This window comes from Culex quinquefasciatus, chromosome 1 (genome assembly GCF_015732765.1).
Source record: "Culex quinquefasciatus strain JHB chromosome 1, VPISU_Cqui_1.0_pri_paternal, whole genome shotgun sequence".
In the NCBI taxonomy this organism is placed as follows: Eukaryota; Metazoa; Arthropoda; class Insecta; order Diptera; family Culicidae; genus Culex; species Culex quinquefasciatus.
The window spans coordinates 125353075-125379819 of NC_051861.1; the positions used below are offsets into that span (position 1 = coordinate 125353075).

Genomic DNA, 26745 nt, shown 5'->3' on the forward strand with positions numbered 1-26745 from the left:
TCATCGCCCGAAGAAGGGCCAATTGTGCAGCTCACGACAGACATCTCGAGGTATAGAGCCGGCCTTTTTCGAGGAGCACGGCTCGTTGAGAAGGAGAAGGACGACAAAGTTGACGAACGTCGACAACGGTCGATTTGGCTTCTTCCGGGAGGGGGATCCGACCTGGTTGAACAAGGGAGTCAATTTGGGTGTAATGTGCCGCCACTGGAAGTCATCGTGCGAAAGGGTTAACTTTGGGGAATTAGAGAATTAACCGGGGGAAGCCCGGGGAGTTGAAAGGAGCGAGCGCAAGTGCAAGAGTGCAGTGTTAAAAGGTGAACGATGTCGGCCATGAGCACTTGAGGGATTGAACTGCGGAAGCTACGGTTGAGTGGGTTTTAGACGGTTATTAGAAGTAAATCAGTAAAATAGCCCAGTAGATTCGCACAGCTCATACCGTAATGGAGTTTTTCGATAAATCTTCCACGTTGAAAGCACCCCTAATCGACGTTCCTAAACATCCGATTCTCGTTCGGAGATTTGCGCTGATGACCCACAAAAACCGTCCATTACATAACCTACAATTCACCATTACGGTGAACCCCCCCCCCCCCTTTTGCACAAAAAAGGAAGATAAAACGGTTCCCCAATTCTCGTCTGAAAATGAAGACGATAACGACGATTAACCGTCGAAACGGGGGCCCGGTAAATTGGAATTATTTGGCCAAAATTAATGGTCGTAATTTACGTTCCAGCGATTAACGTCCAGACCTCCGCCTTTCTCCTCCCTTTTGGTTGATCCGTCTGGAATTGGGTAGCACAAGGTCACCGGGAATAGGTTCCGGGAATACTCTTAGAAAATTTCTTATTTATATACTTTCAATTTTTCATGACGATTATTGCATCAAATGAATCTTGTTCAATAATTCTACTTTTTTAAGAGGGCAAGGGAAAATCTCCACGGTTTCCGCAAAACAAATTTCACTTGGATTTTGACGTTTTAACCAGGGCTGTGGAGTCGAAGTTGGAGTCGGTGGAGTAGGCTCTTTTCGGCAATCGAAGTCAGAGTCGGTGTCGAGGTCGCTAAAACTCAAATAGCTGGAGTCGGAGTCAGCAAAATTTGATGAGCTGGAGTCGGAGCAGTGTCGAAAATTTCTGATGAACCCGGAATCGGAGTTATTTTAAATTTAACAAAATTTATGAACTTATGTATTGTTCAATATTTGTTATAATGCAGGTCAGTTCGCAGAACGTTTATATATGTTTTTCACGTTTTTTTTAAATTGCGAATTTCTTTGCAGAAATTTAACACATCCCAAGTAGCACTCATAACTTGTCGACTGTTGAATAATAGGTAGACAATTGTTTTTGATAAACATACGAGAAAAAATCTGAACATAACTTAAATAACAGTTTGTTTCACTGCTTGTATAACTAACTTGTGTAACTATCGTGTTTTGTGCCACAAAAGTGTTAAAACACAGTCAACTTCACTCTTTTCCAACAAAACACAACATAGGAAAAAATCTCACCTATTTGGAGGGTTCCATCCAATTTGCTGATTTACACTGTTTAAACAACTTATTTTCGAACACCTTCGATAGAAACTTGCTTGCTCACTTCCGTTTGAGGTATTTATCACTTGATTTCAGCTGAAAACGCTTTTGATGAGCTGTAATTAAACGTCAAAATCCTGATATGCCATGATGCTGTTCCCTCATCTGCATTGTTTTCCTCGAAAACAGTTTGTTGTATAAGAATAATATTGCACTGTTTGTTTCACTGCTTATCTAACATTGTCATGTAACGGCATCTTCTGAAAAATGGGCGTGGCTAACCATTCTATAAATAACCTTAGGTTTTCTCGCTTTGTTACACAAATGTTATCGGAGAACAGGTTATATAACTGATATTCAACAAACATATTCAACTTGACATTGCGTGTTGTTAGGTGGTGTAAATTTGTACGTGAGGTATTTAGAGTTTCAATAATGTTTATTTATCGAAGATTGCAATAATTTTAATTGTTGACCGATTATTTATAAAAATATCGCCGGTAAAAGCTACAAAAAATATCAGCTTACGGAATTCATGATAGAGAAAACAACAAATTAAAATCACACCAATTTTCAATGTTACTTCGTGGTACGGTAATCGAAATGACAGTTGAAACGGTTTGTTATAACAAAGTTACATAATGGAGTTATAAAAACTGACTTGAAACAAACTTATATAACTTTATTTCCAATGACAGCCTTTTCTGGAGTTAAGTTGTATAGCTCACTGCAGTATAACAAAGCTGACAGCAGCCTTCTTATTGACGTTTAGGCCAGCTTGTTTACTATGAAGCCTCGTGGAGAGATGTGGAAGCGCGCCTGGACCTGCCTGGAGATAAAAACAAGTCGTCGAAGTCATCGGAACGAATCTTGGGAAAGACGGAGTTCATCAAAAAAATGAAAATCTAAAAGTTCGCCATGAAGAGGGTTTCACATGAATCACAGTTAGAGAGCTCAAAAATATTATTTTTTTTTCATGCAATTTAAATTTTTTTTCTAAATAAATCGGGCAGAAACAAACGTACCAAAATAGTCAGAGATACTATTCATATTGGCTTCGTCGTTGGTTGAAATTCTGATAAGAACTGTTTGTTTACATGTAAGTTGGGTAACGGTTAGACAACTGTTTTCAATCTATCTTTCCTTTTCAGTGTGCGCTTTGATTTGACAGCACAGCCGTTAACCACGCCCCCTTTTTTTCGTTTAATCTCTTGTTAGCTAGCACAGTGTTGTCAGATACATTTGTACAACTTACTCTGATAACTTGCATCTTATACTGGCAAGTTATACAACAGAAAAAAGTGCGCTTTTTCCAATGCACAGGAGTTGTAGAACAAGTTGTGGTAACGAGGCCGTTCGGTTATACAACCAGTTAGGAAATACGTTTATCTGACAAAGTGTGTTGCTTGGGATGCCATCATGTTTTTGAAGCATTTTTATTTTGATTGAATAGCTCTACTAACTGTGTTATCACTAAATGATAACCTGTTAATCCTCTCTTACACATGTTTGTAGTGCCATGACACATACAAAAGTAAACAAAAGTGGTGTTGTAGTCCAAATTCAAAAAAATAATCAATTGATTCTTGATTGCCCCTTTTTGCATGTATTTATGTATTCTTTCAATTAAAATTTGACCATATTTTATCAAACTCTTGCTGAAAAAAGATGACTCACATTTTTTTTAAATATTATAAGTTTGAAATTCTAGTAGTAACATTCTAGAAGTTCTAAAATTTACAGAACTTATAAAACTCATTTTTTATATCCATGAAATTTTATTATAAAAATCTCTAAAATATTTGAAAATTCTAATTTTTTGATAATTCTAAAATATTTCAAATACTGAAAGTCTAAATGATTTCAAAAATCATAAAATATTTAACAATCTAGAAATTAAAATTTAAAAAATATTGGTATTTTAAAATTTTAAAGATGCTAAAATTAAATTAAAAATCAGAATATTCGAAATATATCTTGAGTTTTTTTAAGGTCAAATAAACATATAAAACACCATAGTTTATAAGACCTTAAAACACTCTAGATTTTACATAAATTATGAAAAAGTACAACAATTTACAAAAAAACGAAAAAATAAGAAGATTTTGTTTCACTTTGAAAACTTTTAACAATACGAAAAATCCTTAACAATTCTTAAATTTCCAAAACTTCTCAAAAAAATTTAAAAATTATGTCTCCAAAACATCTAAAAAAATTAGATGTTTTTATTTAAATTTTGAAAATAAAAAAAACTAAAATTTTATCATCAAACTTTCAAAAAAATATCAATTTTCAACTTTTTGATAAATCTAAAATATTTCAAATTCTTAAAGTCTCAATAATTCCAAAAAATCCAAAAATTCAAATGGGTATAAACATTAAAAAAATCCGAAAGTTCAATTAGGCCGTTGCAAATATTTTTCAAAGTTTATGTCCCCCCCCCCCCCCCTTCAAAGGTGGCCTGAATAATCAGGGGGCAAAACTATTTTTTTTTCGAAAAAAATGCATTTTCCCGCGTTTATAATCATATTCAGCATGGTTGAACTCCTTTGAAAATATTTTAATTTTCTTGAAATAACAATGTACAGTCCCACGAAAAGTTTTTTTTTTGTGAAAAAAAGTTCCGTCAATACCTCAATATTTTCAAAACTAATTATTGGAAAGCTACTGGACGCCTGTAAAATGCATTTAAAAAAAATTTCATCCAAATGTTGAAACCTAGGCTTGTTATTTCAATTTTTATATTTTTTTCATTTTTTTTTCGATTTTAGTTTTCGAAACATATCTAGGGGTTTTTTTAAGTTCCAATGAACATATTAAATACAATAGAGTATAGGACCTTAAAAATCCTCTAGATTCGTAATAAATTATATAAAAAAAACTAAAAAAAAATTACAAAAAATCGAAAAATTCTGAAGATTATATTTTTTACTTTGAAAACTTTAAACAATACGAAAACCTCTCTACACTTCTTAAATTTCCAAAACTTCGCAAAAAAATAGTTTATTTATTAGTATGAAGGCCGTTGCAAATATTCTCAAATAATTCTCAACAATTTAAAAAAAATCTCAAATTTGTATGTATTTGAACATTATAATTTCTTCAACAAAAATTTAAATCTGTTTCAAAATTTTGAAGATTGAGATCTTTAAAGTGTTGATCCTTAAAAATTGTTCCACAAACCAAAAAAAAATATCCGTAAATCGAGGTGCCATTGATAGAATTTCAATGTATTTTTCAAATATTATTCATCCAGTAAGAATTTGCTTACTGGACTGAATCACAAAATGTCCATGTACGTCTTACGAAAATTTGTTGAAAACAACTTCTTGAGATACTTCAAACACATGTCTACCAAGCTTGTTTGTCGACAGAACTTATCTAACGTAATACTTACCTGTTTGAACTGCAAACACATAATTTCATCATCACTTCACCTCAAATGACTTAAAGATCTAGTGTAGGAATCTTATTGTTGAAGTCCGTAATAGAAGTGTCAAAATCACTATTCAGTTCTAAACGTTAAGTTGCAGTCCGTTATTGAAAAACTTTTTGAAACGAACTCAGCAATAAAAAAAAATGTTTTGATTTCTTCAACAATTTTTCAAAAATATTGACGATTCCCGGTTCCCGGGACCACCAAAAACCCCGCTAAAGTAAAGTAACACTCCACCAAATTCACTCTCCATCGCCCAGCAAAACTTTTCGAGCGACTCCAGAAGCTTTTGATTTACTACACGACACGCGAGTAAGCTCGACGAGCTCTCTTTCTTCCCTGATGATGACTCCGTGTCTAGCAAAACGCTTCGGACCGGCAGGACTAGCCAGCCCAGTCAACCGAAAGCGCAGTGGCGGCGTGATTAGTCTTGTGGTAATCTGCTTGATAATAATAGGTCACTTAACTGATGGCGGAGTTAAATGTGCTGCCGAGCAGAACAATAACAAATTACACTTCTTACAGTCGCTAGCCTAGCTGTGTAACGTTGAAGAGCATTACGAAGAAGACATCCTCGTTATACCAGTCTGGTATAAAAAAAAGAAGCGAAGATTTAGATGTTTCGTTTACGGCCAAACGATTCTTTATTGCGACTCGGCAGAAGAAGACGACGCCGTTGTCATCGTTGGGAAGCAGCTCAAATGGACGTTATCAATTTTAAAGTGTCCTGAACCCTTGCTGTTTATCCATTTGTTACCCAGCAGCATGAGCACGCTGAAAAAGCAGTTGCATTTTTCATAAAGTCGCATGTGGGTCATAAGAAGTAATGGCTCCATCCCAGCTAGACCCCCTCAGGTCCTGGAATGTCTTTGTTAGGTTTATGGATTTGCACCCCCGCGTGCACCAAGATGGTTGTGTTGATGGTGCAAAGTTTGTTGAACGTTGTCGTTTTGAGGAGAATTTCTAATTTTGAGGTTAACCATCCTAAACTGAAATGACATTTAAGATAATTGAAATATCTGCCTAATTCTGCTCAGTTCTAAACCATTTTTTTGAATCACCAGCTTGAACCGCGTACTTAACTCGCTCGCTTGCAAAAAAAAAATGCAAATTGCTTTTTTTTGGTATGCGCATCTCGATTACGGACGTCAACATCAAGGTACCTCCTGAAGCTAAACGAACAAATTGAAGTGAAAGTTAAGCGAAGTGATTGGATTTCATGTCAAGGTAAGTGGGGAAAAGTGTAAACAATGTGATTTGCTCCAAACTGGTAAGTACGTTCTGTCAACTGTCATCTGTCAAAATTCATAGATTTAGGGGTTTATAGACTAGGGTCATGTCCATTTTTTTCAAAATTTTGAGCCTACCTCATCCCCAGTCGTGTTGAGGTTAATGTTGCTTCAAGGATTGTTATTTTCTTTAAAAAAAAATCAAAGGTCTCTTCAATTGAGGACTCAACTGTCAAAATTTGCAATCATATCAAATGTCACTTCAATTGCGGACTACAAACTGTAGATAGTTTTGAAAACGAAAATTGTGAAGTGTCTGAAGGTAAGTAATTCGGTGTCGGTTCCTGATTCAGATGGTTCTTTGCAGGTAAGTACAATCCATAGTTATTACTGTCAACTATTAACATTGTTAGCTGTCAAACTGTCATTAAGTACTAACAATTGGAAAAAGTTATGTTTTTTTATATATTTTTTTGCAATTTCGCACAAAAGAATGCCAAATGCACTCGTGCAGCGGAAGCAAAAAATCACACAAAAATGCCTCTCAAATTTCCCGACTTCCCTCTCGACTTTTTTGCCAGCCTCCACACAGCCTCCTTTCAGAAAGTGCATTCACTTTTGTTCCCGGGTGCATTTCCAACGTTTGCGCTTAAGCTGCGTGTGTCGCCGAGCTCGCTTTTAATTAGTAATTTTGCTAATTAAAATCTCCGTCAGTCGCACAAACCTTCGCAGAAAGCACTTGTTTTGTTCTACAACCCTGATTTTTTTTTTGTACACGTTCATTCTTTTCAAAAAAAAACAACAAAACAAAAAGAAAGCCAACTCGTACGATGGCTTATTTGCTGAAAAACATACTGAACCATGAATTTGTGAAAAGGGGTTCTTTCTTTCTGCTGTTCGTTTGTTTCGTTCACTATTCAATTCCGGCGAACCGTGCCGGGACGCATCGCCGAGGTTGCACTTGCATCCCAGCTCGGCTCCGCTGAAGGCCGTGGGAAAATCTACCCCCGAACGTCCCGAAAGCGAAGGTTAGAAATTTCTAAGAAATAAAAAAATCTTCAATTTTTCTCACTGCAAAGGTTTCAACTAAACGCCGCCATAAACTAGGGCCAACGTCGTCCTGCCTGAGGAAGATTAAAAATTAAAATTTTCATTTTTCAAAGCTAACACGTGGAATAATTTAATCTCCGTGTTGTCTGAACTCGACTCGCGCTGGCCAGCCGCTCAAATTACGAGGCCAATTTGCGCTATCCTTCACTTGTTGGGGTGGAAATTATGTATCACGTTAAGAGGAAGAATCACAGCGTCCTTCCTGACCGGGGAGCTTTGCCAGATGTTTTTTTTAAATATTATAGTTAGTTTTATTGACATTGACAGTTGACAGTGTTAGTACATGGTGGATTTTGTAATTAGTAGTACTTAACTGAATTTGTTGTTCAAAACTTAAACACTCATATGATTGCACTAAAAAACTTACCTTTTTACGCTTCTTGGAATAATGACTTTCAAATTCATAGCTCAAGTTTGACGTCCGTAATGGAAGAAGTGTTTTCCAGAAATTATAACTTTTCAACTTTATGTAATTGCCTACTTTCAGGCTATTTAAGAACGCAAACAAAGCGTATTATTGGCACTATCAAATTTCAAGTAAATACTTGATCGAATCTGACAACTTTTCACGGTTCATGTCGAACCAGTGACCTACCGCTGAAATTATGCTATAATTATTCCTTTGTTGTGGCCATCTCCCATCAGTGTCCATAAATTTAATTAATTTCCACAAAACCCTATTGTTTTATTCCTGGCAACCCAGCTTCACCTTCCCCACCACTCACATGCAGCCAATAAAACAATAAATAAAATCATAACACTTGACGCACATTGTTCTGTTTTTCGCACGTTGCATCCGCCTAATTTGAAACCAGAGCTTCTGTCAGAGGGCCTCCGAAAAAAAACAGGATAACAAGCCGTTTTCGTTCGCAGCAGCAGCCAGCGTCCTTGCTTGTCGCGCGAGGACGACAACGATGATGAGTGACAATCAACCCGAAAGCGTTTTCCCCCGTTTCCGCAGCACTGGTTGTGGGGAGCCCGGAAGTAGGCAACATTCGGAGCGCCACACGGTGGGTTTGAAAATTTCGGAGGACTTTTTTTTTCTTTCCATGACACTACTCGACATTTTCGAGCTTGATGTCAGTAAACGCTTCAGTTTCGTTAAGGTATGATAGATCAGGGCCTCCCTGAACCCACTCCAATGGACAGATTTAAGTTTTAGTAAATTCCCTGGCAATAAATAAAAATGGAAATTCACAATTTTATTAACTGGCAGGGAGTTCACAAAAATTCAATTCTGTCGATTGGAGCGTGTTCAGGGATCCTTAATCTATCATGCCTTGAAGAAACTGTAGCGTTTACTGGCATCAACTTCAAAAATGTCGAGTTGTATTATATTAGAGTTGAATAGGGTGATACACATATATTGACAAAAATGAACTAGATCCGTCAAGCTTTTGAGGTCGCTGATAAGCGTTGTAGTTTGAAGTTCCAATGTGAAATTTGTCGAAAACCCTTACAGCAAAGCATTTTATTCTACTTCTGTTAGTAAAAACTTAAAAATATAATACCATATAATATTGTACAGATCTGGTAGCTCTTTTTCTAATTAGAGAAATGTTGGGTCAGTTTGAGGTAGATATAATTTTTAGATCAAAATTATGCAGGTGATTATGTTACTAACATGACCGGTATGACAAAGAACGTTTACGACGCTTACAAAAACCTGAATTGTGAATTTTGCCCAAACTCACATGGTTCTGTTAATTTTTTGAGAGCTTCTAGATTAGTTAAACCTTTCAAGTCAAAATTTTAAACCTTTCATTTTGAGCAATACTTTTTCTACGAAAAACTTTACTTCTTTTGTTTCATGGTTAGTATTTGTTTCTGATAGTATTTGGCTTATTTTACTACCTCCTATCATTATCTCTTGACTTTTTAATTTTTTTTATATTTTTTACAGTAACTTTTTCTATTTTTTGCCTGTTTTCACATTTTTTGTTACAGACCAACAATATTGTCATTGAAAATGTAGATTTTTTTACGAAAAATATAAGAAATATTAGTGAAAACACAGCCAAAATTGACCCTAGAAGAAATGACATTTATTATAAAACCATTGGGGTAATTCTCACACACACACACACACACAAACACACACACACACCGGTTTTTCGTGTCCCTGATCACGAATCCTAGCTCCATTTTTCGATATCTCGTGACGGTATATCCATTTTTGAACAATCGAAAATAGTAGTTTATGCACCAAGTTGCAAAAAGTAGATTTTTTCAGCACGAGTGGTACATTTATCCAGCGAGGTTTACCGAGTTGGATAAATACGATGAGTGCTGAAAAAATCAAGTTTTGCATCGAGTTGCTTACAACATTTTTTGCAATTCAGAAAAAACGCTTTTTGAATGGAATTTTATGTCCAACAACTTTCAGCACTGGTATTGAATGGTATTAATTTTCTATTCTGTTAGTGTTGGTAAAAATGATATATGAAAATTCAAAAATCTGTATCTTTTGAAGGAATTTTTTGATCGATTTGGTGTCTTCGGGAAAGTTGTAAATTGTTGAAAAAATGATACGCGGTAAAACTAAATTTGGTGATTTTTTATTTAACTTTTTGTCACAAAAACTTGATTTTCAAAAAAATACTAGTTTTATTTTTTTCTGATATGTTTTAGAGGACATCAAATGCCAACTTTTCAGAAATTTCCAGAATGTGCAAAAAATCTTTGACCGAGTTATAAATTTTCGAATCGATACTGATTTTTTCAAAAAATCAAAATATTGGTCGCAAAAATTTTTCAACTTAATTTTTCAATGAAAAATTGTATTTGTAATCAAAATGAACTTTAAAAATGAAATTTTATAAAGTGCCCCATTTTCAAGTTATAGACATTTTCAGTTAACTTTTTTGAAAATAGTCACAGTTATTTTTTTTTTTTTTTTTAATGAGTGCCCATGATTGCCCAAATTCCCTACATTTTGCTTTTTTGAACTGTGTTGATACGACCTGCTGAATTTATCCTCAGAATCGAGCCATATTAAGTTTGGGTCATATTTTGATTTATGATAGTTTTGGTGTCTTCGACAAAAATGCATGGATTAGCCCAACAACTTTCTAGAAGGCAAAAAGATTCCTTAAAATGTTCCTGAAAAGTTAGATTTTCGAAATCTCCTTATTCGTGAACCACCCTAATTTTCATCCAGACCAACTCTTCTGAGACACCAAAGCTCCAAAATTTCACCGTTTTTCGGAAAAAATCTTTTTCCACTTAATTTTGCGATCTGGACAGTGGTGCAATGGTTAATTTGGTGGTTTGGACGCAAATTTCATACTTTTTTTTATAGATCTGGAACTCAAAAGTACACAAATATCACTTAAGTGGTCATAACTCGAGACAGGGTTGCCAGATCTTCAATGTTTCGAACTCGTTGGAAAGGTCAACTGTCCATGATTTGCGGGTTTACGTATGCTGGATCAGCTCCCAGTTTGACTAATAATTTCGCAGCATCACTGGCAAAGTAACGGAAGGCTTCGTACAAGGCTGTTTGAAAATCAATTGAGGTAGTGCAATTTATATCTACACCGTTGTCAATCAATAATTGTATTATTTCAGGACAGTTTCTCTGTGCAGCAATGTGTAAAAGCGAGAAGCCATTTTCACTCGTTCTATGATGAGCATTTGCTCCTCTTTCTAGCAAAACCTGTGCAACGTCGAAATTACAGTTTAAACAAGCTTCGTGCAGTGGTGTTTTGTCATCGTGACATAAACTGTCAACATTACAACCATGTTCTAACAAAATAGTAACAATTTCCTTTGAATTTGCCATTGCAGCAAAGTGTAACAGTGTTAAACCCTCGTTCTCGGTGGCAAAGTGCACGTTTGCACCGTATTCGATCAACATGTTGACCATTTTAAGGTTACCTTCCAAGACTGCGCATTGCAAAGGTGTACAGTTTGAATACTTCATATGGAGGTGCGCTGATGCGGTATCAATGAAAGCACCTTGATACAAAAGTGCAAAAGCAATTTCGACCAAGTTTTTATTCGCTGCCAAATGCAGTGGTGTAAATCCTCCTACTGTCTCCGCATTCGGATCCGCTCCGTTCTCCAGGAGTGTTTGAACAACATTTAAGCGACCATTCTGAGTAGCAATGTGCAAAGGCGTTTCATCATCTTTGGATTCGACGTTGACATTTGCGCTTTGCCTTAGAAGCGTTCGAACTATCTCCAAATGCCCTTCCTTGGAAGCAAAGTATAAAGCAGTTCTTCCAGTAATCTCGGCAGCTTTATCGACCATAGATCCATTTCATCCATTCCAACAGCGCCACAATTCTGTTGTAACCCTTTTGTGCGGCTAGATGTAAAGCAATAGTGCCGGCATCATCTGTCAAATTGACATCTGCTCCGTTCGCCAACAAAAGTTGAATAATTTGGAAGTAACCGTTCTCAGCAGCACTGTGTAACGCCGTTAAACCGTACTGAGAAGCTTCGTCGACACTTGCTGAATTGTCCAAGAGATGCTTTACCACCTTAAAGTGACCACCACTTGCTGCAAAATAAAGCGCTGTAAAGTCAAACGATGAAAAATCATTGCTTCTCACGTTAATAGACAGATTATCCGTCGTCAATCCTACAAGTTCAAAGTAACCCCCCTTGCAAGCGTTGAGAAAAAACATTCTAGTGTGAAATTTGGCTCGATCATTGAGCCAATTCAGGCTCGTGCTCGAGCCAAACATACTCGAGGCTTGACCCAAAATTCTTTCTGGGAGGCCTCTGACATTTGCTGCTATACTCTGAAAACAATCCCGATCAGAACTGATTGCAAACTCAACTAGACCTAACAAGTAACAAAACGAAGGCTCTTTGTAATATGTTGGTAACACATCTTGTAATTTACTGAACAACACTGTAGCTTTGGTCGCCAGGTTCGTCACAGAATTATGTTGTTTTACTTTCGCTATTTCATGGAGGAATTTAGCAATTTGATTTTGATGACAACCAATCAAGAAGTCAATCAAAATTTTACCTATGAATTGTTTTATTCTCTTTGAAATTGAGCAAAACATCTCCCAAATAAACATTGCTGCGAAATATTCGGCATAAGTGTGGTGCAAAAATATTGGTTTCCCATCAACCACTCGGGTTATTATCCCTGTGCTTTCAACCGAAATTGGCACTTTTTCTAAGAAATCTTTCACAGCTCTTATCTCCGCTAAAGTCATAACTTCTCTTACATCAGATTGCTTGAACAAAGTATAAACCGCAGCATTTTTATGATGGGTTATAAACTGATGGAAACCTTCCTCACGTTGCAACCTGTTGTGTGGTTTATAAATATCGTTTTCATTCTTTTCCTGATTTAGTATTTCATTATACATAAGCTTAACAAACTGTTCATACAACTGAACAGAAAACCATTTTCCTAACACCATTCGATAATCTGACGAGTGGCAGTATGCTAAAAAATCTTCCTGAAATACCATAGCCAACATTTTCGTGTGTAGTGGCACGCTGATCAATTCCATAACTCCATCAATCTTATCGGACCAATTGGAGACCAGCTGTTCTATATAGGCTTGAAGCATCTTTTCTGTATCCGGCCCAAGTTTCAGCTTTAAGGTCCAATAATTCCTTAAAAATTGTTTCATTTCTTCACTAGTAAAATTTTCCAATGAGTAGGTGTTCCCATGACATTCCTCCAAACATTTCTGAATTTCTCCAGTGCGAGTGGTCACCCAGAGTTTTGCTGTAAAATTAGCTTTGTACAGTTTTATCAACTGTACTACAATATCTACGTAATAGGGACTCATTTCATCGAAACCGTCGATGAGCAAAATTAGTTTAAACTGTTTGCAGTACCATTCGAAGATCTTCCTTTCGAATGTATCAGTTTTGCTTTTATCACTGCTCATTATTCCTATCAAGAAATTTAACGCAAGATTTTCATTCAAAGCCGGCCTTTTCTCACACCACAGGCTAAATTGTTTGGAATAGTTGAGCAAATTAATACGTACAATCCAACAGGCAGGGTTTTCCCTTTTCAACGCTTTCGCGAATCCGGTCAAAAAGGTCGATTTTCCCATCCCAGGATCAGCCGCCACTATTACAACTTTATCGCTAATACCGGTAGCGGCTTTCGGTTCATTTTGGTGATTAACCAGCCGATCTCTAGCAATGTAATAACCACTGGAATCATCGTTGTCTTTAGAAAGACTGATGCATGAAATCTCAAGAGTATCTCCGTAGATAAGCGTCTGCAGCGTTACGGCGTCTACCGTTTCTCTGGGTACTTTACCCATGATACTCCTCAAGGCTATTGATATGCCTTGAAAAGTCACTGGAACGTCTAAGACTTTCTCCTGACTTTCGATCTCAAAATCAAGTAGATTTTGTGATTCATCTTGAATGGAGTGCCAATCACCACGGTATACTTGTTTCGTTATTAGAATGAATTTATTCGCAAATCGACTTGAAGACGGCGTTTCGTCATGATTGATATCTGGCAGATAGACGATAGTTATTTTGTAAGACCTTGTTTTCTTAAGATTCTCAAGCGTTTCGTGAAAATTATTGCTATTTATACAAACTAAATTACAATAAATGCTGTTTTCTTTAAGGAACTGAGCGATTTTTAGGCAGCTCAATTTAGGCGTACTGCCAAAAATGTTCAGAAAGGATTGCTTATTTTCAACAAAATCTCTTAAATCATCTGCCCATTTGGAGCTCGACATTGCTCTCTTGCTAAATTTAAACAAGTTACTTGTAATGCTGTCAGAACCGTACGAAATATTTTTGTATAATTTCACTTCGCACACAGCCGCTTTATAAAAATCACAACTCTTTGTCAGATAGGGCACCTGACCAGGTCGCTTCCACCAGTTCTCAACGGCTTCGTACGATTTGGCGTAGATCAGTTGCTCACATTCATAGTTTTTCGATATGATTTCCCGTATCATAATTTCATCTAGTGCATCTTCTGTGTTCTGCTCTGAGTAAAATCTAAATTTTGAGAGGAAATTTTTCACGATCTCAACATGCTCCTTAGGGGAGGGAAGCAGCGGCTCCTCGAGTATTTCAGCAATTCTCAAGCTTAACAGTTTGCTTCTATTGTGCGAAACTGCCATAACCTGTTGATTTCTGTACATTTGCATCAATGATGCATAGCTAAATTTGAGGTTTTTGATTGCATCTTTTAAATTTGTTGTTTCATAATTGTGTAACAGAAAAAACCTAGCTATAATCTCTGCCACTGCAGTTCTAACAGAATCTTTAAAACACTCTTGCAAAGCTTGTGTGTATTTAATCTGTAATGCTTTTCCTGTTTGATTTGAGCAAAATATATTGCTAACAGCCACACTTTCATACTCCACTTTGCAGCCGTGAAAAGTAAGCTTGGCTGGTGTAAACATTATCAGCTCCAACTCTGTTTGCTCGTAGTCTCTCTGAAAAATCACGTGATCGCTGATCGGACTAAACATACCGCGAATTTTAAGATAGCTGAGCAGTTCTCTAGGATTTCGGTCATTCGATTTTTTTTTTGTATTTTTTAATCCGACTGAAACTTTTTTGGTGCCTTCGGTATGCCCAAAGAAGCCATTTTGCATCATTAGTTTGTCCATATAATTTTCCATACAAATTCGGCAGCTGTCCATACAAAATGATGTATGAAAATTCAAAATCTGTATCTTTTGAAGGAATTTTGATCGATTTTGTCTTCGGCAAAGTTGTAGGTATGGATACGGACTACACTGGAAAATAATACACGGTAAAAAAATTTGGTGATTTTTATTTAACTTTTATCACTAAAACTTGATTTACAAAAACACTGTTTTTAATTTTTTATTTTTTGATATGTTTTAGAAGGCATAAAATGCCAACTTTTCAGAAATTTCAGGTTGTGCAAAAATCACTGACCGAGTTATGAATTTTTAATCAATACTGATTTTTCAAAAATCGAAATTTTGGTCGTAAAATTTTTCAACTTCGATGTAAAATCAAATTTGCAATCAAAAGTACTTTACTGAAATTTTGATAAAGTGCACCGTTTTCAAGTTATAGCCATATTTAAGTGACTTTTTGAAAATAGTCGCAGTTTTCATTTTTAAATTAGTGCACATGTTTGCCCAGTTTTGAAAAATATTTTGAAAAGCTGAGAAAATTCTCTATATTTTGCTTATTTGGACTTTGTTGATACGACCTTAGTTGCTGAGATATTGCAATGCAAAGGTTTAAAAACAGGAAAATTGATGTTTTCTGTTTCACCCAAACAACCCACCATTTTCTATCGTCAATATCTCAGCAACTAATGGTCCGATTTTCAATGTTAATATATGAAACATTTGTGAAATTTTCCGATCTCTTCGAAAAAAATATTTTTGGAATTTTCAAATCAAGACTAACATTTCACAAAGGCCAAACATTCAATATTACGCCCTTTTAAAATGTTTGTCTTGATTTGAAAATTCCAAAAATATTTTTTTCGAAAAGATCGGAAAATTTCACAATTGTTTCATATATTAACATTGAAAATCGGACCATTAGTTGCTGAGATATTGACGATAGAAAATGGTGGGTTGTTTGGGTGAAACTTAGAAAACATCAATTTTCCTGTTTTTAAACCCTTGCATTGCAATATCTCAGCAACTAAAGGTCGTATCAACATAGTCCGAATAAGCAAAATATAGAGAATTTTCTCAGCTTTTCAAAAATATTTTTCAAAACTGGGCAAACATGTGCACTAATTTAAAAATGAAAAACTGCGAATATTTTCAAAAAGTCACTTAAATATGGCTATAACTTGAAAACGGTGCACTTTATCAAAATTTTAGTAAAGTACTTTTGATTGCAAATTTGATTTTACATCGAAAAATGAAGTTGAAAAATTTTACGACCAAAATTTCGATTTTTGAAAAATCAGTATTGATTAAAAATTCATAACTCGGTCAGTGATTTTTGCACAACCTGAAATTTCTGAAAAGTTGGCATTTTATGTCTTCTAAAACATATCAAAAATAAAAAAATTAAAATAGTGTTTTTTGTAAATCAAGTTTTAGTGATAAAGTTAAATAAAAAATCACCAAATTTTTTTACCGTGTATTATTTTTCCAGTGTAGTCCGTATCCATACCTACAACTTTGCCGAAGACACCAAATCGATCAAAAATTCCTTCAAAAGATACAGATTTTTGAATTTTCATACATCATTTTTGTATGGACAGCTGCCGAATTTGTATGGAAAATTATATGGACAAACTAATGATGCAAAATGGCTTCTTTGGGCATACCGAAGGCACCAAAAAAGTTTCAGCCGGATTAAAAAATACAAAAATTAAAATTGAAGAAAAAAGACCGATTTCGTAGAGAATTGCTCAGCTGTCAAAGTACTTTGACAGATGAAAGTCGCCCTTTGCCTGCTGCATGTTGATCAAATCGTTAAAGTTCACAGAAGATCCCGCTTTCCGATGTTTGGCCTGCAGACAGTACACGTGGGATTTACCGCCAAAACTGGTTCTGAGCACGACGTCATCGAACGCGCCGGTTTCGTCTACGTTGGTCCCCAAATAGAAGCTTTCGATCTGGTCATCGTGGAGCAACCGGAACAGCACCATTGTCAGCAGCTTTTTCTCGAATAATTCACCGACCGCAGCCGTGCCTGATCTTTTGGTGTAGGTTTCACCGACGGAGTTCGGTACGGGATGTCTTTTGACATTTGGTTTGGTAGATTCCATCATTTCGTGAATTTCACGGAATGATCGCTCTTTCCTGCGTACAATTGGCATCTGTCTGCTTAATTTCCTCTCGTCGCTATTTGCCCCCCTCTCCAGCAATAGTTCCACCATCTTCCGATTGCCGGTAGCCTCTGCCTCTTGCAGTGGAGTTTTGCCCTTGTCGTTGACATAGTTGACGTCGGCCCCGTTAGCTATAAGAAATCGCACCAACGAAAGTTGCCCCTTTTTGATTGAGGCCATCAGTTGGACATTTTTGACAGTGTTGTCCATTTTGTTTGATATTCATTCACTTTCGATATTATTGAGCTAAAAAAAATCGTATTGAAAGATTTTTTTTGTTAAAGCACAACCATTATAAAATACCTTGTTTCAAACACTGATCACTCCCAAAGAACTTGCTTTCTCAAAATCTCTTTCAAAACTGTGGCTGCTGATCATTTTTCCCCATCTTCGTTTCACATTTAGCATAAATCTCCAGTCGGGTCGAACTAGCGTCAAACTAGGGGAATCCCCACAACCAGTTGAGACTCTGAACTAAACAAGTTTTGACTACATTAAGTTTTAGGGTACACCCAAGTCAACGACCACAGACATCTGGTTGCAGTTTGCAACAGTCGCATGAAGAATTGACAGTTTCTATCTCTAGCTCAGTTTGTTAGTAGAATTATGATTTTTGACAGTTGACAGTATTACTATTAGTTCTTAAGCTTGTAGCATGTACTTACCTTAAATGGTTTACTCGTTTCACACGCTTAAATCCTACTGCTGGCCACTTACCTGCTGTCACTCCAAACGATTTATTGATGAAAGTACCTTGATGTTGAAGTCCGTAATTGAGAAGCAGATTCTAACAATTATTTTTGCAGAACTAATTGATTTAAAATTTTCTCTAAATTTATGAATGAAATTGATCATTTATTTACCATAAAAAAGTTTTCAGCAAATTATCTCAATTGCATACCGCCTGGCTAATTCTTGATACTTCTTTGCACATAAACTTTAAAAAATGTATGCAACTAACACTCTTAAATCTTTCTACTGACCACTCACCTGCTACCATTCCAGAAGATTTATTGATGGAACGTACTTGATGTTGAAGTCCGTAATTGTGAAGCATTTATTAAAAGTGTTTCAATGTATAGCAATATTTCAATTTAACTCTTATTTTTTGTTAGCTTGTAAGTCAAATAGACTCACAGGCTATTTCTCGCTGTCAAAACGGCTATCAAATTTGTCAGGGATCTTTTCTAACTTCATTTGGGTGTAAAAGAATCTTCTCGACTTTGGGGGGCTCGGCGTAGAAATCGAACAGCAATTCAAACTGTGGGTGTGCTACGCGATGATTCCATAAAATTATTTTGAGATTAGTGGCAGGGGAATTTGAATCTTAGGATATTTTGGTTAATCTTTGGTGGAAACGCGTGGTGGACAAATCTATTTTATGTCAGTTCCGGATCTTCCCAATACGATCTAGAACCAGACATGCATCGGCACTATGAGCTCTTTTTAACGGCACTCAGCTTGTTCTAGATGGCATTTTCGTTTGAAGCAAAGTTATGCTTGTTGCTAGGTAAAAATCTCTTGTTTGTGGCTTGAGTAATGTGTAGAAAACATTGGTTCATTGGAAAACCCGATTTTAGCTATATTTTCATGTAAATGTTCTCTTAAGCTCTCAAGAAGAACTTCTTAAAAGCTCTTTGAGTGCAATTAAGAGTTCTTAACCTATATCTCAGTTGGGTTTCAAAATAATCTCTCAGGGTCTTCGGGAGCCTTAAAGATAAGCGTAATTAGCGTATTCTAATCACTGGCACAACATGCTGGGTATCTTCTACGTCAAATGCCAAACAAGTTCTTCTAAAAGAGGAGTTAGAGCGGATGCATGTCTGTCTAGAACTTTTTGGAGCAGAATCCCCAGTAGCCGACCTTCAAAAACTGGAATTAAAGAAAGTTTTAACCACTGATATATTTATTGCGCTATAACCAACTCAAATCGAACCCACCTTGATCCGCCGCACTGTCTCATTCAGGACGAACCTCGGGCCAAATTCCCGCCAACAACGAACCCAAGAAGGACATCATCCAACCAACGCTCCACTTCATACGCGCGGAGGAAATTGTTTTGCGACGGCTGAAAAATCGCTGTAATGGAAGCCGAACAATTAAACAAATGAGAGGTTTCTCGTTTTTTTTTTTTTTTTTTGTATGTCTCTCCATCTGTATACAATTTTATCATTGCCTCCACGTTATTTCTTTTTTTTTTTCGTCTTCTTACTTTTTAATTCATTTTCATGTATGATTATTGCGCGGGGAAGCTTTTGCATTCGTTTTTTATTTTTTCCCTCGAGCCATCAACCATTTCGGGCCCGGCTTTCTTCTTGCATTTGCGTAATTATTTAATTCACTTTACCGGAATTGATTTGTTTGCACCGAATTAATTAAGCAAAAAGGCTTTTTTTCATTCTCGTAATTTGCCAAGTGAGAGCACTTTTTTGAGCCAGTCAATCAGAGAGAAGCAGAGGGAGAGATGGATTCGGCTGTGCGAAAAGGACTTTTTGCCGAAAATGCACCCCGCCAAGTTTGAGCAGTTTTTAGGTTTCGCATTTTCGAGGGTAGGTTGGTGGATTGTGGGTGGGAATTTCAATGAGCCTGAAAGTATGCAGTATGTTTAAAAATGGAAAATAGGTGTCTCAAATTTTCATACTCCAACATTTTTGATTCCATCATTCAAAACTAACCTTAAATTTAACCATTAACAACATGTTTCAAATTTTCAGGCTGACACTCCTACTGCGGACTTCAAAGTGGAGCTACATTTTATCTTGTTCTGAAAATTGACTTCAATCTTTTCATATAACAAGTACATTAAACGGAATTTCTTTCAAATTTCTATATCGACACTTCTATTACGGACTTCAGATTCAAGCTCCATCCCAGTAGAACTATCTATTCGATACGATTTAAGGTAAGTTTAGGATAAGAATGTTTCGAGATTGTTCATTCCTGGTAAGTACAACTAAGTTTAAGGGCTGTCAACTACTAATTCTGTCAACTGTCAACTAGTACCAGCAGTAGGTTATTTAGACTTTTTATTGTAGATTTTTTTTTCTTAAGATCAAGCAACAACTAGTTGAATCCACTGTCAACAATAATGAATAAATGATATTTTTGAAAATATCAGTTTTCCACAAAAAATTAAATTAATCTATTCGTAACAAAGTGCCTTTTCAAAAAATTTCCATGTCGACACTTCTATTACGGACTTCAGATTCAAGCTACATCCCAGTAGAACTAGTTGTTTGCGATGTGTTAAGGTAAGTTTAGAATAAGAATGAAAGCTGCTATGTTTCGTGATGGTTCCTTTCTGGTAAGTACAACTAAATATAGGGTCTGTCAACTGCTAATTCTGTCAAATGTCAAAAATGTCAACTAGTACTAACAGTAGGTTATTTAGATTTTTATATATTTTTTTGTAACAGAAAATTGAAATCAATCTGTTTGTACAAAAAGTGCCTTAAATGCAATTTGTTAAAAAAAATCCATATCGACACTTCTATTACGGACTTCACATTCAAGCTAGATCCCAGTAGAACTAGTTATTTGCGATGTGTTAAGGTAGGTTTAGGATAAGAATGTAAGCTGCTTTGTTTCGTGATGGTTCCTTTCTGGTAAGTACAACTAAGTATAAGGTCTGTCAACTGCTAATTCTGTCAAATGTCAACTAGTACTAACAGTAGGTTATTTAGATTTTTGTATATTTTTTTGTAACAAAAAATTGAAATCAATCTTTTTGTACAAAAAGTGCCTTAAATGCAATTTGTTAAAAAAAAATCCATATCGACACTTCTATTACGGACTTCAGATTCAAGCTACATCCCAGTAGAACTAGTTGTTTGCGATGTGTTAAGGTAAGTTTAGAATAAGAATGTAAGCTGCTTTGTTTCGTGGTGGTTCCTTTCTGGTAAGTACAACTAAGTATAAGGTCTGTCAACTGCTAATTCTGTCAAATGTCAAAAATGTCAACTAGTACTAACAGTAGGTTATTTAGATTTTTATATATTTTTTTGTAACAGAAAATTGAAATCAATCTTTTTGTACAAAAAGTGCCTTAAATGCAATTTGTTAAAAAAAATCCATATCGACACTTCTATTACGGACTTCAGATTCAAGCTACATCCCAGTAGAACTAGTTATTTGCGATGTGTTAAGGTAGGTTTAGGATAAGAATGTAAGCTGCTTTGTTTCGTGATGGTTCCTTTCTGGTAAGTACAACTAAGTATAAGGTCTGTCAACTGCTAATTCTGTCAAATGTCAACTAGTACTAACAGTTGGTTATTTAGATTTTTGTATATTTTTTTGTAACAAAAAATTGAAATCAATCTTTTTGTACAAAAAGTGCCTTAAATGCAATTTGTTAAAAAAAATCCATATCGACACTTCTATTACGGACTTCAGATTCAAGCTAAATCCCAGTAGAACTAGTTGTTTGCGATGTGTTAAGGTAGGTTTAGGATAAGAATGTAAGCTGCTTTGTTTCGTGGTGGTTCCTTTCTGGTAAGTACAACTAAGTATAAGATCTGTCAACTGCTAATTCCCAGTCAAATCAATCCAAATTCTGAAACGGAATCTAATTAGAATCGTATACAAATTCCGTTTCACACGCAACAACCTGTTCCCCCGAGCATGGGTAAATAACAAGGGAAATGCGTAATAATACCTTTCTCTGGTATCAATACCAAATTTTGGTATTCTTGGACCCTTTAAAATTTGTCTTAAGGATTATGCAAGAGCAAAATGTGGTATCATACCAATTTAAGGTATTGTTTTGATATTGCAAAATTGCAGAATTTGTCAATGATCGAACACCACATTTTGGTATTATTTTGGTATTTAAGTGTTTTATCAAATTCCTCTGAAACTATGGGAAAATTTTGACCAATTTTGACAAAATAATTAATTTTGCTAAAATGATGTCTCAAAGCGAATGCTTTCATTCAAAACCGAAATTTCAAACTTGATTTTAAACATTTTGATATACCCCTACAGAAATGACTTGAAATTGTGGTTCTAAGTCAGGATGGCACATTTTGGTATTATTAGAATATTGAAAGGTTTCATCAATTTTCTCTGAAACTATGGGAAATTTGTTAAAAAAAAATTACGAGTTAATTAATTTTGCGCTAAAATGACTTGAAACCCAAAAATGTTAAAGATGATTTTAAAGATAAGTGTGATATACCCACTTAAAAACGTTGAAATATCTCTAAGTCGGGATAACCAAATACTTTGAAAAACGAGTCAATCGACAGATTAATGAATTTTGGTGAATTTCAATTCAGTTTCATTTTAATAATACTTATTTTTCAATCTTGTTATTTTTCAGAAGCTTCAAGAACTTCAAGCACAGGCCGTTCATCAATGACAAATGCATTCGGTGTGGTGAAGAATATCACTAATAACAACATGGAATCATCAGGTGAGTAGATTTGGCTGTTGCATATGAATAATTTCCGTTTTTTCACTTACTGCAACTGCTGCACTAAAAATGGTATGTAAACACCAAATTTTGGTATTACTTGTTCAAATACCAGCGACCATAATGTGCTCTTAGTTGCCCAGTAATAGATGGTAAAATACCATGAAATCATACCAAAATCATGTATGTGAAAGACCACAGAAATACCAAAATATGACTTTCCAAGGGCGCGGGAATACCTAAAAATAAAACCATGGCAATACCAAGTTTTGGTATTCAAACAATGTTCAAAAATCCAGAAGACCTCAACTTGGTATTGAAATGGTTTTATTTTGAGGTATTATGTTACCCTTGGAATAACATGGTTTGGTATTGTTGTGCCCTTCCACATACTAGACTTTGGTATGATTTCATGGTATTTTACCATCTATTACTGGGCAACCAAGGGCACATTTTGGTCGCTGTTATTTGCCCAAGTAATACCAAAATTTGGTATTCCCGTGTTATTTACCCCTGCTCGGGCCGTGTTCGAACCGGTTGTTGCGTTTGAAACGGAATTTGTGTACGATTCTAATTAGATTCCGTTTCAGAATTCGGATTGATTTGACTGGGTTCTGTCAAATGTCAAAAATGTCAACTAATACTAACAGTAGGTTATAAGATTTTTAAACAGTAGATTTTATGTAAAATTAAACTAAGATTAGACTCTCAACCCTACCGTAATGCAAAAATTGGTCTCCACAGGCGTAGTTTTGGGACAATACCAGAGAGGGGACATACTTGTGACGTTCCACCACGTTCCAATTAACGAGGAGCGGCTTCAAAATTGTAAGCAAATATTTGCGTTGACGTGCCCCGTAAAGCCTCGAATGATGCAAATTTTTCGTGTCTGCGTTCGAGTGCAAAACCACCACCATGGGTGTCCAATTACACGCTTGTTCTTTGCTCTCTTTTATTGTTGTTTGGTCTTTATTAGTCCTGAAAAGTATACGGTTTTACAGGCACTTATTATATTGGTGACTCCGGTCACCATGTGACCCCTTTCCACATGGGTTTCCGACCCGAAAAAAAAAACGACGACTCGCACACAGGGAGGGATGTGATGACAAGTACTGCCGGGTGAGAGAATCCGATATGTTCACTGCACAAATGGTTAAATGCAAAATCAAGGGATCGAATGACAAAAGCCGATCAAATTGTGCCGACAGCATTTTCGTTCGCTTTTTTGCGAGTTTGGGCCACTCAAATTCTGGAAAGTGGTACCGTGAAGAGGTTTGATTTGGAATTAAGGAGTTCGAAATTGATGGAAAACGCCTAAAAGTAGACTTCTGATTATATGATTTCTATTGCGGACTTCAAATTGAAGACCTCAAAGTGGACTCGGTTAAATTTATTGAAGTGTTGAAAGGTAAGTGATGTGCATGGTAAGGATTTAAAAAAAGTAAGTATTTTTTAGTTTAAGGTCTGTCAACTGTCATTCTATCAAAACTCAAAAGAATAAAATTAGTCAAGTCATTAAGCACTCCACGTGACGGTTCTGCAACAAAGGGCAGAACCCTCCTCGAACTGCAACTTCCACCTACACCCAGAAGTTGATTGTAATCCGCACCTTTGTCGGGAAAGGTGAACCCCCAAAGAAAAGTCTCATCAGCATTAAACTTTGTCTGTTTCTTTTACCCGTGGGGGCAAAAAGTTGCGTGCGGCCCCATGTTTTTTTTCTTGTTTCGCAAAAACCCTTTGATGTTGCACGTTTTTTTTTGCCGTCCTGCTCCACAATCCGGAGCTAATTAGCTGGCCTGAACCTACACCAGCACTACGGAAAAGCTCATTTCCCGCCACTCTCCGGTACTGCTTCCTTTGGAGAGGAAATTCCGGTGCAATTTTAAACATGAGTTCTTTCTTTTTTTGCGGAACGACGCACGTTACAGGTAAGAGCAGATTAAGGGTACAGAGTTCATAGTGCATCTTGACGTAATGCGTTCCGGTTTTGTGGAGAGACGAGTGGTCGGTGAAAGGCAGCGTGAGTTCATTACAAAAGGACCGCGGCCACTCAACGTGGTGGAAATTGAATTATCCTTTCGGAGGCAGTCGAGTGTGGTCGAATTCTGAAAGAAAAGTTGGGAAGCAAAACATTTTTTCATTATTTCAATTTGTCTTTTCTAATACGCACTTCAAATACCAAATTTGCTCCTAAATCTCCAAAATTCCTCAGATTCCACTCCCCAAAGCTTCCAACTAATACCACTCTTGATTGCATTAATTATTACGAAGCAAGACTTCGGAGTGCACCCCAAGAAAGTGTCACATAACACATGTCCCGGTGGCCCCCAGCGACACATGTCGCCTCGTTTAAAGGACGACAAGGCGTTTTGTCTGTCCTAATGGAACCTTGAATGAGCGTGGATATGGAATGAAAGTTTCAAACGGCTAAATTAAATTGTGACAAGAGGGGTGCACTGGGAAAAAAAATCAAAATTACAAACCTAATAATTTAACCACAATTCTAAAGACTTATCAAGACTTATGTTAGTTGACAGTGACAATTGACAGCATTAGTTCTTGACAGACATTAACCAAAGAGGTACTTACCCGTTTTACTCGTTATTCATACCAAAATATTATCACTGACCACTTACCTGCTAGCTCTCTAAACGATTCATTATTAAATGGAACCTTGACGTTGAAGTCCGTAATTGAGAAGCATATTTTGGTAACTTACCTGCTAGCATTCTAAACGATTTTTTAGCACCAGGTAAATCGAAGTTGAAGTCCGTAATTGAAAAGCAATTTTTTATGTACACTTAATGAAATTTTCTAACGACTGAATTAAGTTAAAACAAATAGAGTGTACTGAAGAAAAAATCAAACGTGAATGTTTATTAGTTGTAACTTAAAACAACAACATAACATATTTTATTTTGAGATTAATTTCATGTTTTCATAACCGAGAAAAAAAATATCTGAAGTTGTTCAAAATAACTGACTGTTAAATTTATAATTACATTACAATTACATTACATATTTTATTTTGAATATCTGAAGTTGTTCAAAATAACTGAATGTGAAATTTATAATTACATTACAATTACATTAATATTTAATTTTGAAAATTAATTTTATGTTTTCATAACTGAGAAAAAATATCTAAAAGTTGTTTTAAATAACTGACTGTTAAATTTATAATTAAATCTAATGTTAGTTATAATGACAGTATGACAGTTGACAGTATTAGTAATTGACAGATCGTAACCTATGCATTACTTACCAGTTTTTTTTTCGATAATTTCGCCAAAATAGTATCACATAACACTTACCTGCTAGCATTCTAAACGATTTATTATTTTATGGCACCTTGGCGTTGAAGTCCGTAACTTAGAAGCATATTTTGGTCACCTACCTGTTAGCATTTTAAACTATGAATTAATAAATGTAACCTTGATGTTGAAGTCCGTAATCGAGCTTAAAAAAAGTTAGTTTTGGAGACAGTGTCATTTGTAAGTAAAAAATGTTCCAAAAATACCAAAATTGCCTACTTTCAGGGTATTTCCGACTTTTTTTTGCAGTGCATTCCGAAAACAACCCACCCAAAAGACGACTCTTCTGCCCCACTTGAGACGTCACACACATCGCACAAAAGTGACCCCTCCCCCCTTCTGCCCTCGAAATGCTCCTTTCTAATTTATAATTTCTAAATGCATTCGCTCATTTCGACGCCCTGCTGCTGCTCGGTTGGCATTTTCCCGGCTCATTGCGTTGCACTTTATGTGCTGTTTTGTGCCGAGTTTTCCTTTTAGTTGTGCGCTGAAAAGCTTTTTGAAACTCTCTCCAAAGGTGGCGAGGAGCAGCTCCTGCACTTCGTGCAGACAAATGCCACTATCCATAATAATTTATATGTTAATTTTATACACATTATTATTATAAATTACGATTATACTCGTGTATGTCGCACTCTGGGCGGTGTTGTTGTTTTGCAGTATGCCGGAGTTGGCTCTCGGAGGTGAAACAAATGAAACGACTCGAAAGCATGCATCAGCAATGTCTTCATTTCTCAGGAGGGGATGCTATTGAGCTCAGTTGAGGGTAGAATTCAGCTATTTCAGTGCATTTAAACACTTTTTTTTTCGAAGAAAAAATGAAACTTTAGAATAATTATACTTCATCAGAAATTTTCTACTCAAACTTTTCCATTTCACCAAAAAAATTCCAAGAGCTAATCCAACAGCAGTACCAATACCAGATCCCACACAATGCATTATGCCCTTAACAAACTCCAAAAA

At 36.0% G+C, this 26745-nt stretch overlaps 1 protein-coding gene across 1 annotated transcript; it reads right to left on the minus strand.

The window, feature by feature from the left end:
* Positions 1-25197, minus strand: LOC6035165 (alpha-latroinsectotoxin-Lt1a). The gene is made up of 5 exons (XM_038266550.1): positions 25188-25197; positions 16678-17186; positions 16410-16451; positions 10849-11079; positions 1-231 (listed from the first exon to the last, which is right to left on the minus strand). Exons 1-5 carry the CDS (start codon positions 25195-25197, stop codon positions 1-3), a joined length of 1023 nt encoding a protein of 340 aa, XP_038122478.1.
* Between the last annotated feature and the right edge of the window lie 1548 nt (positions 25198-26745).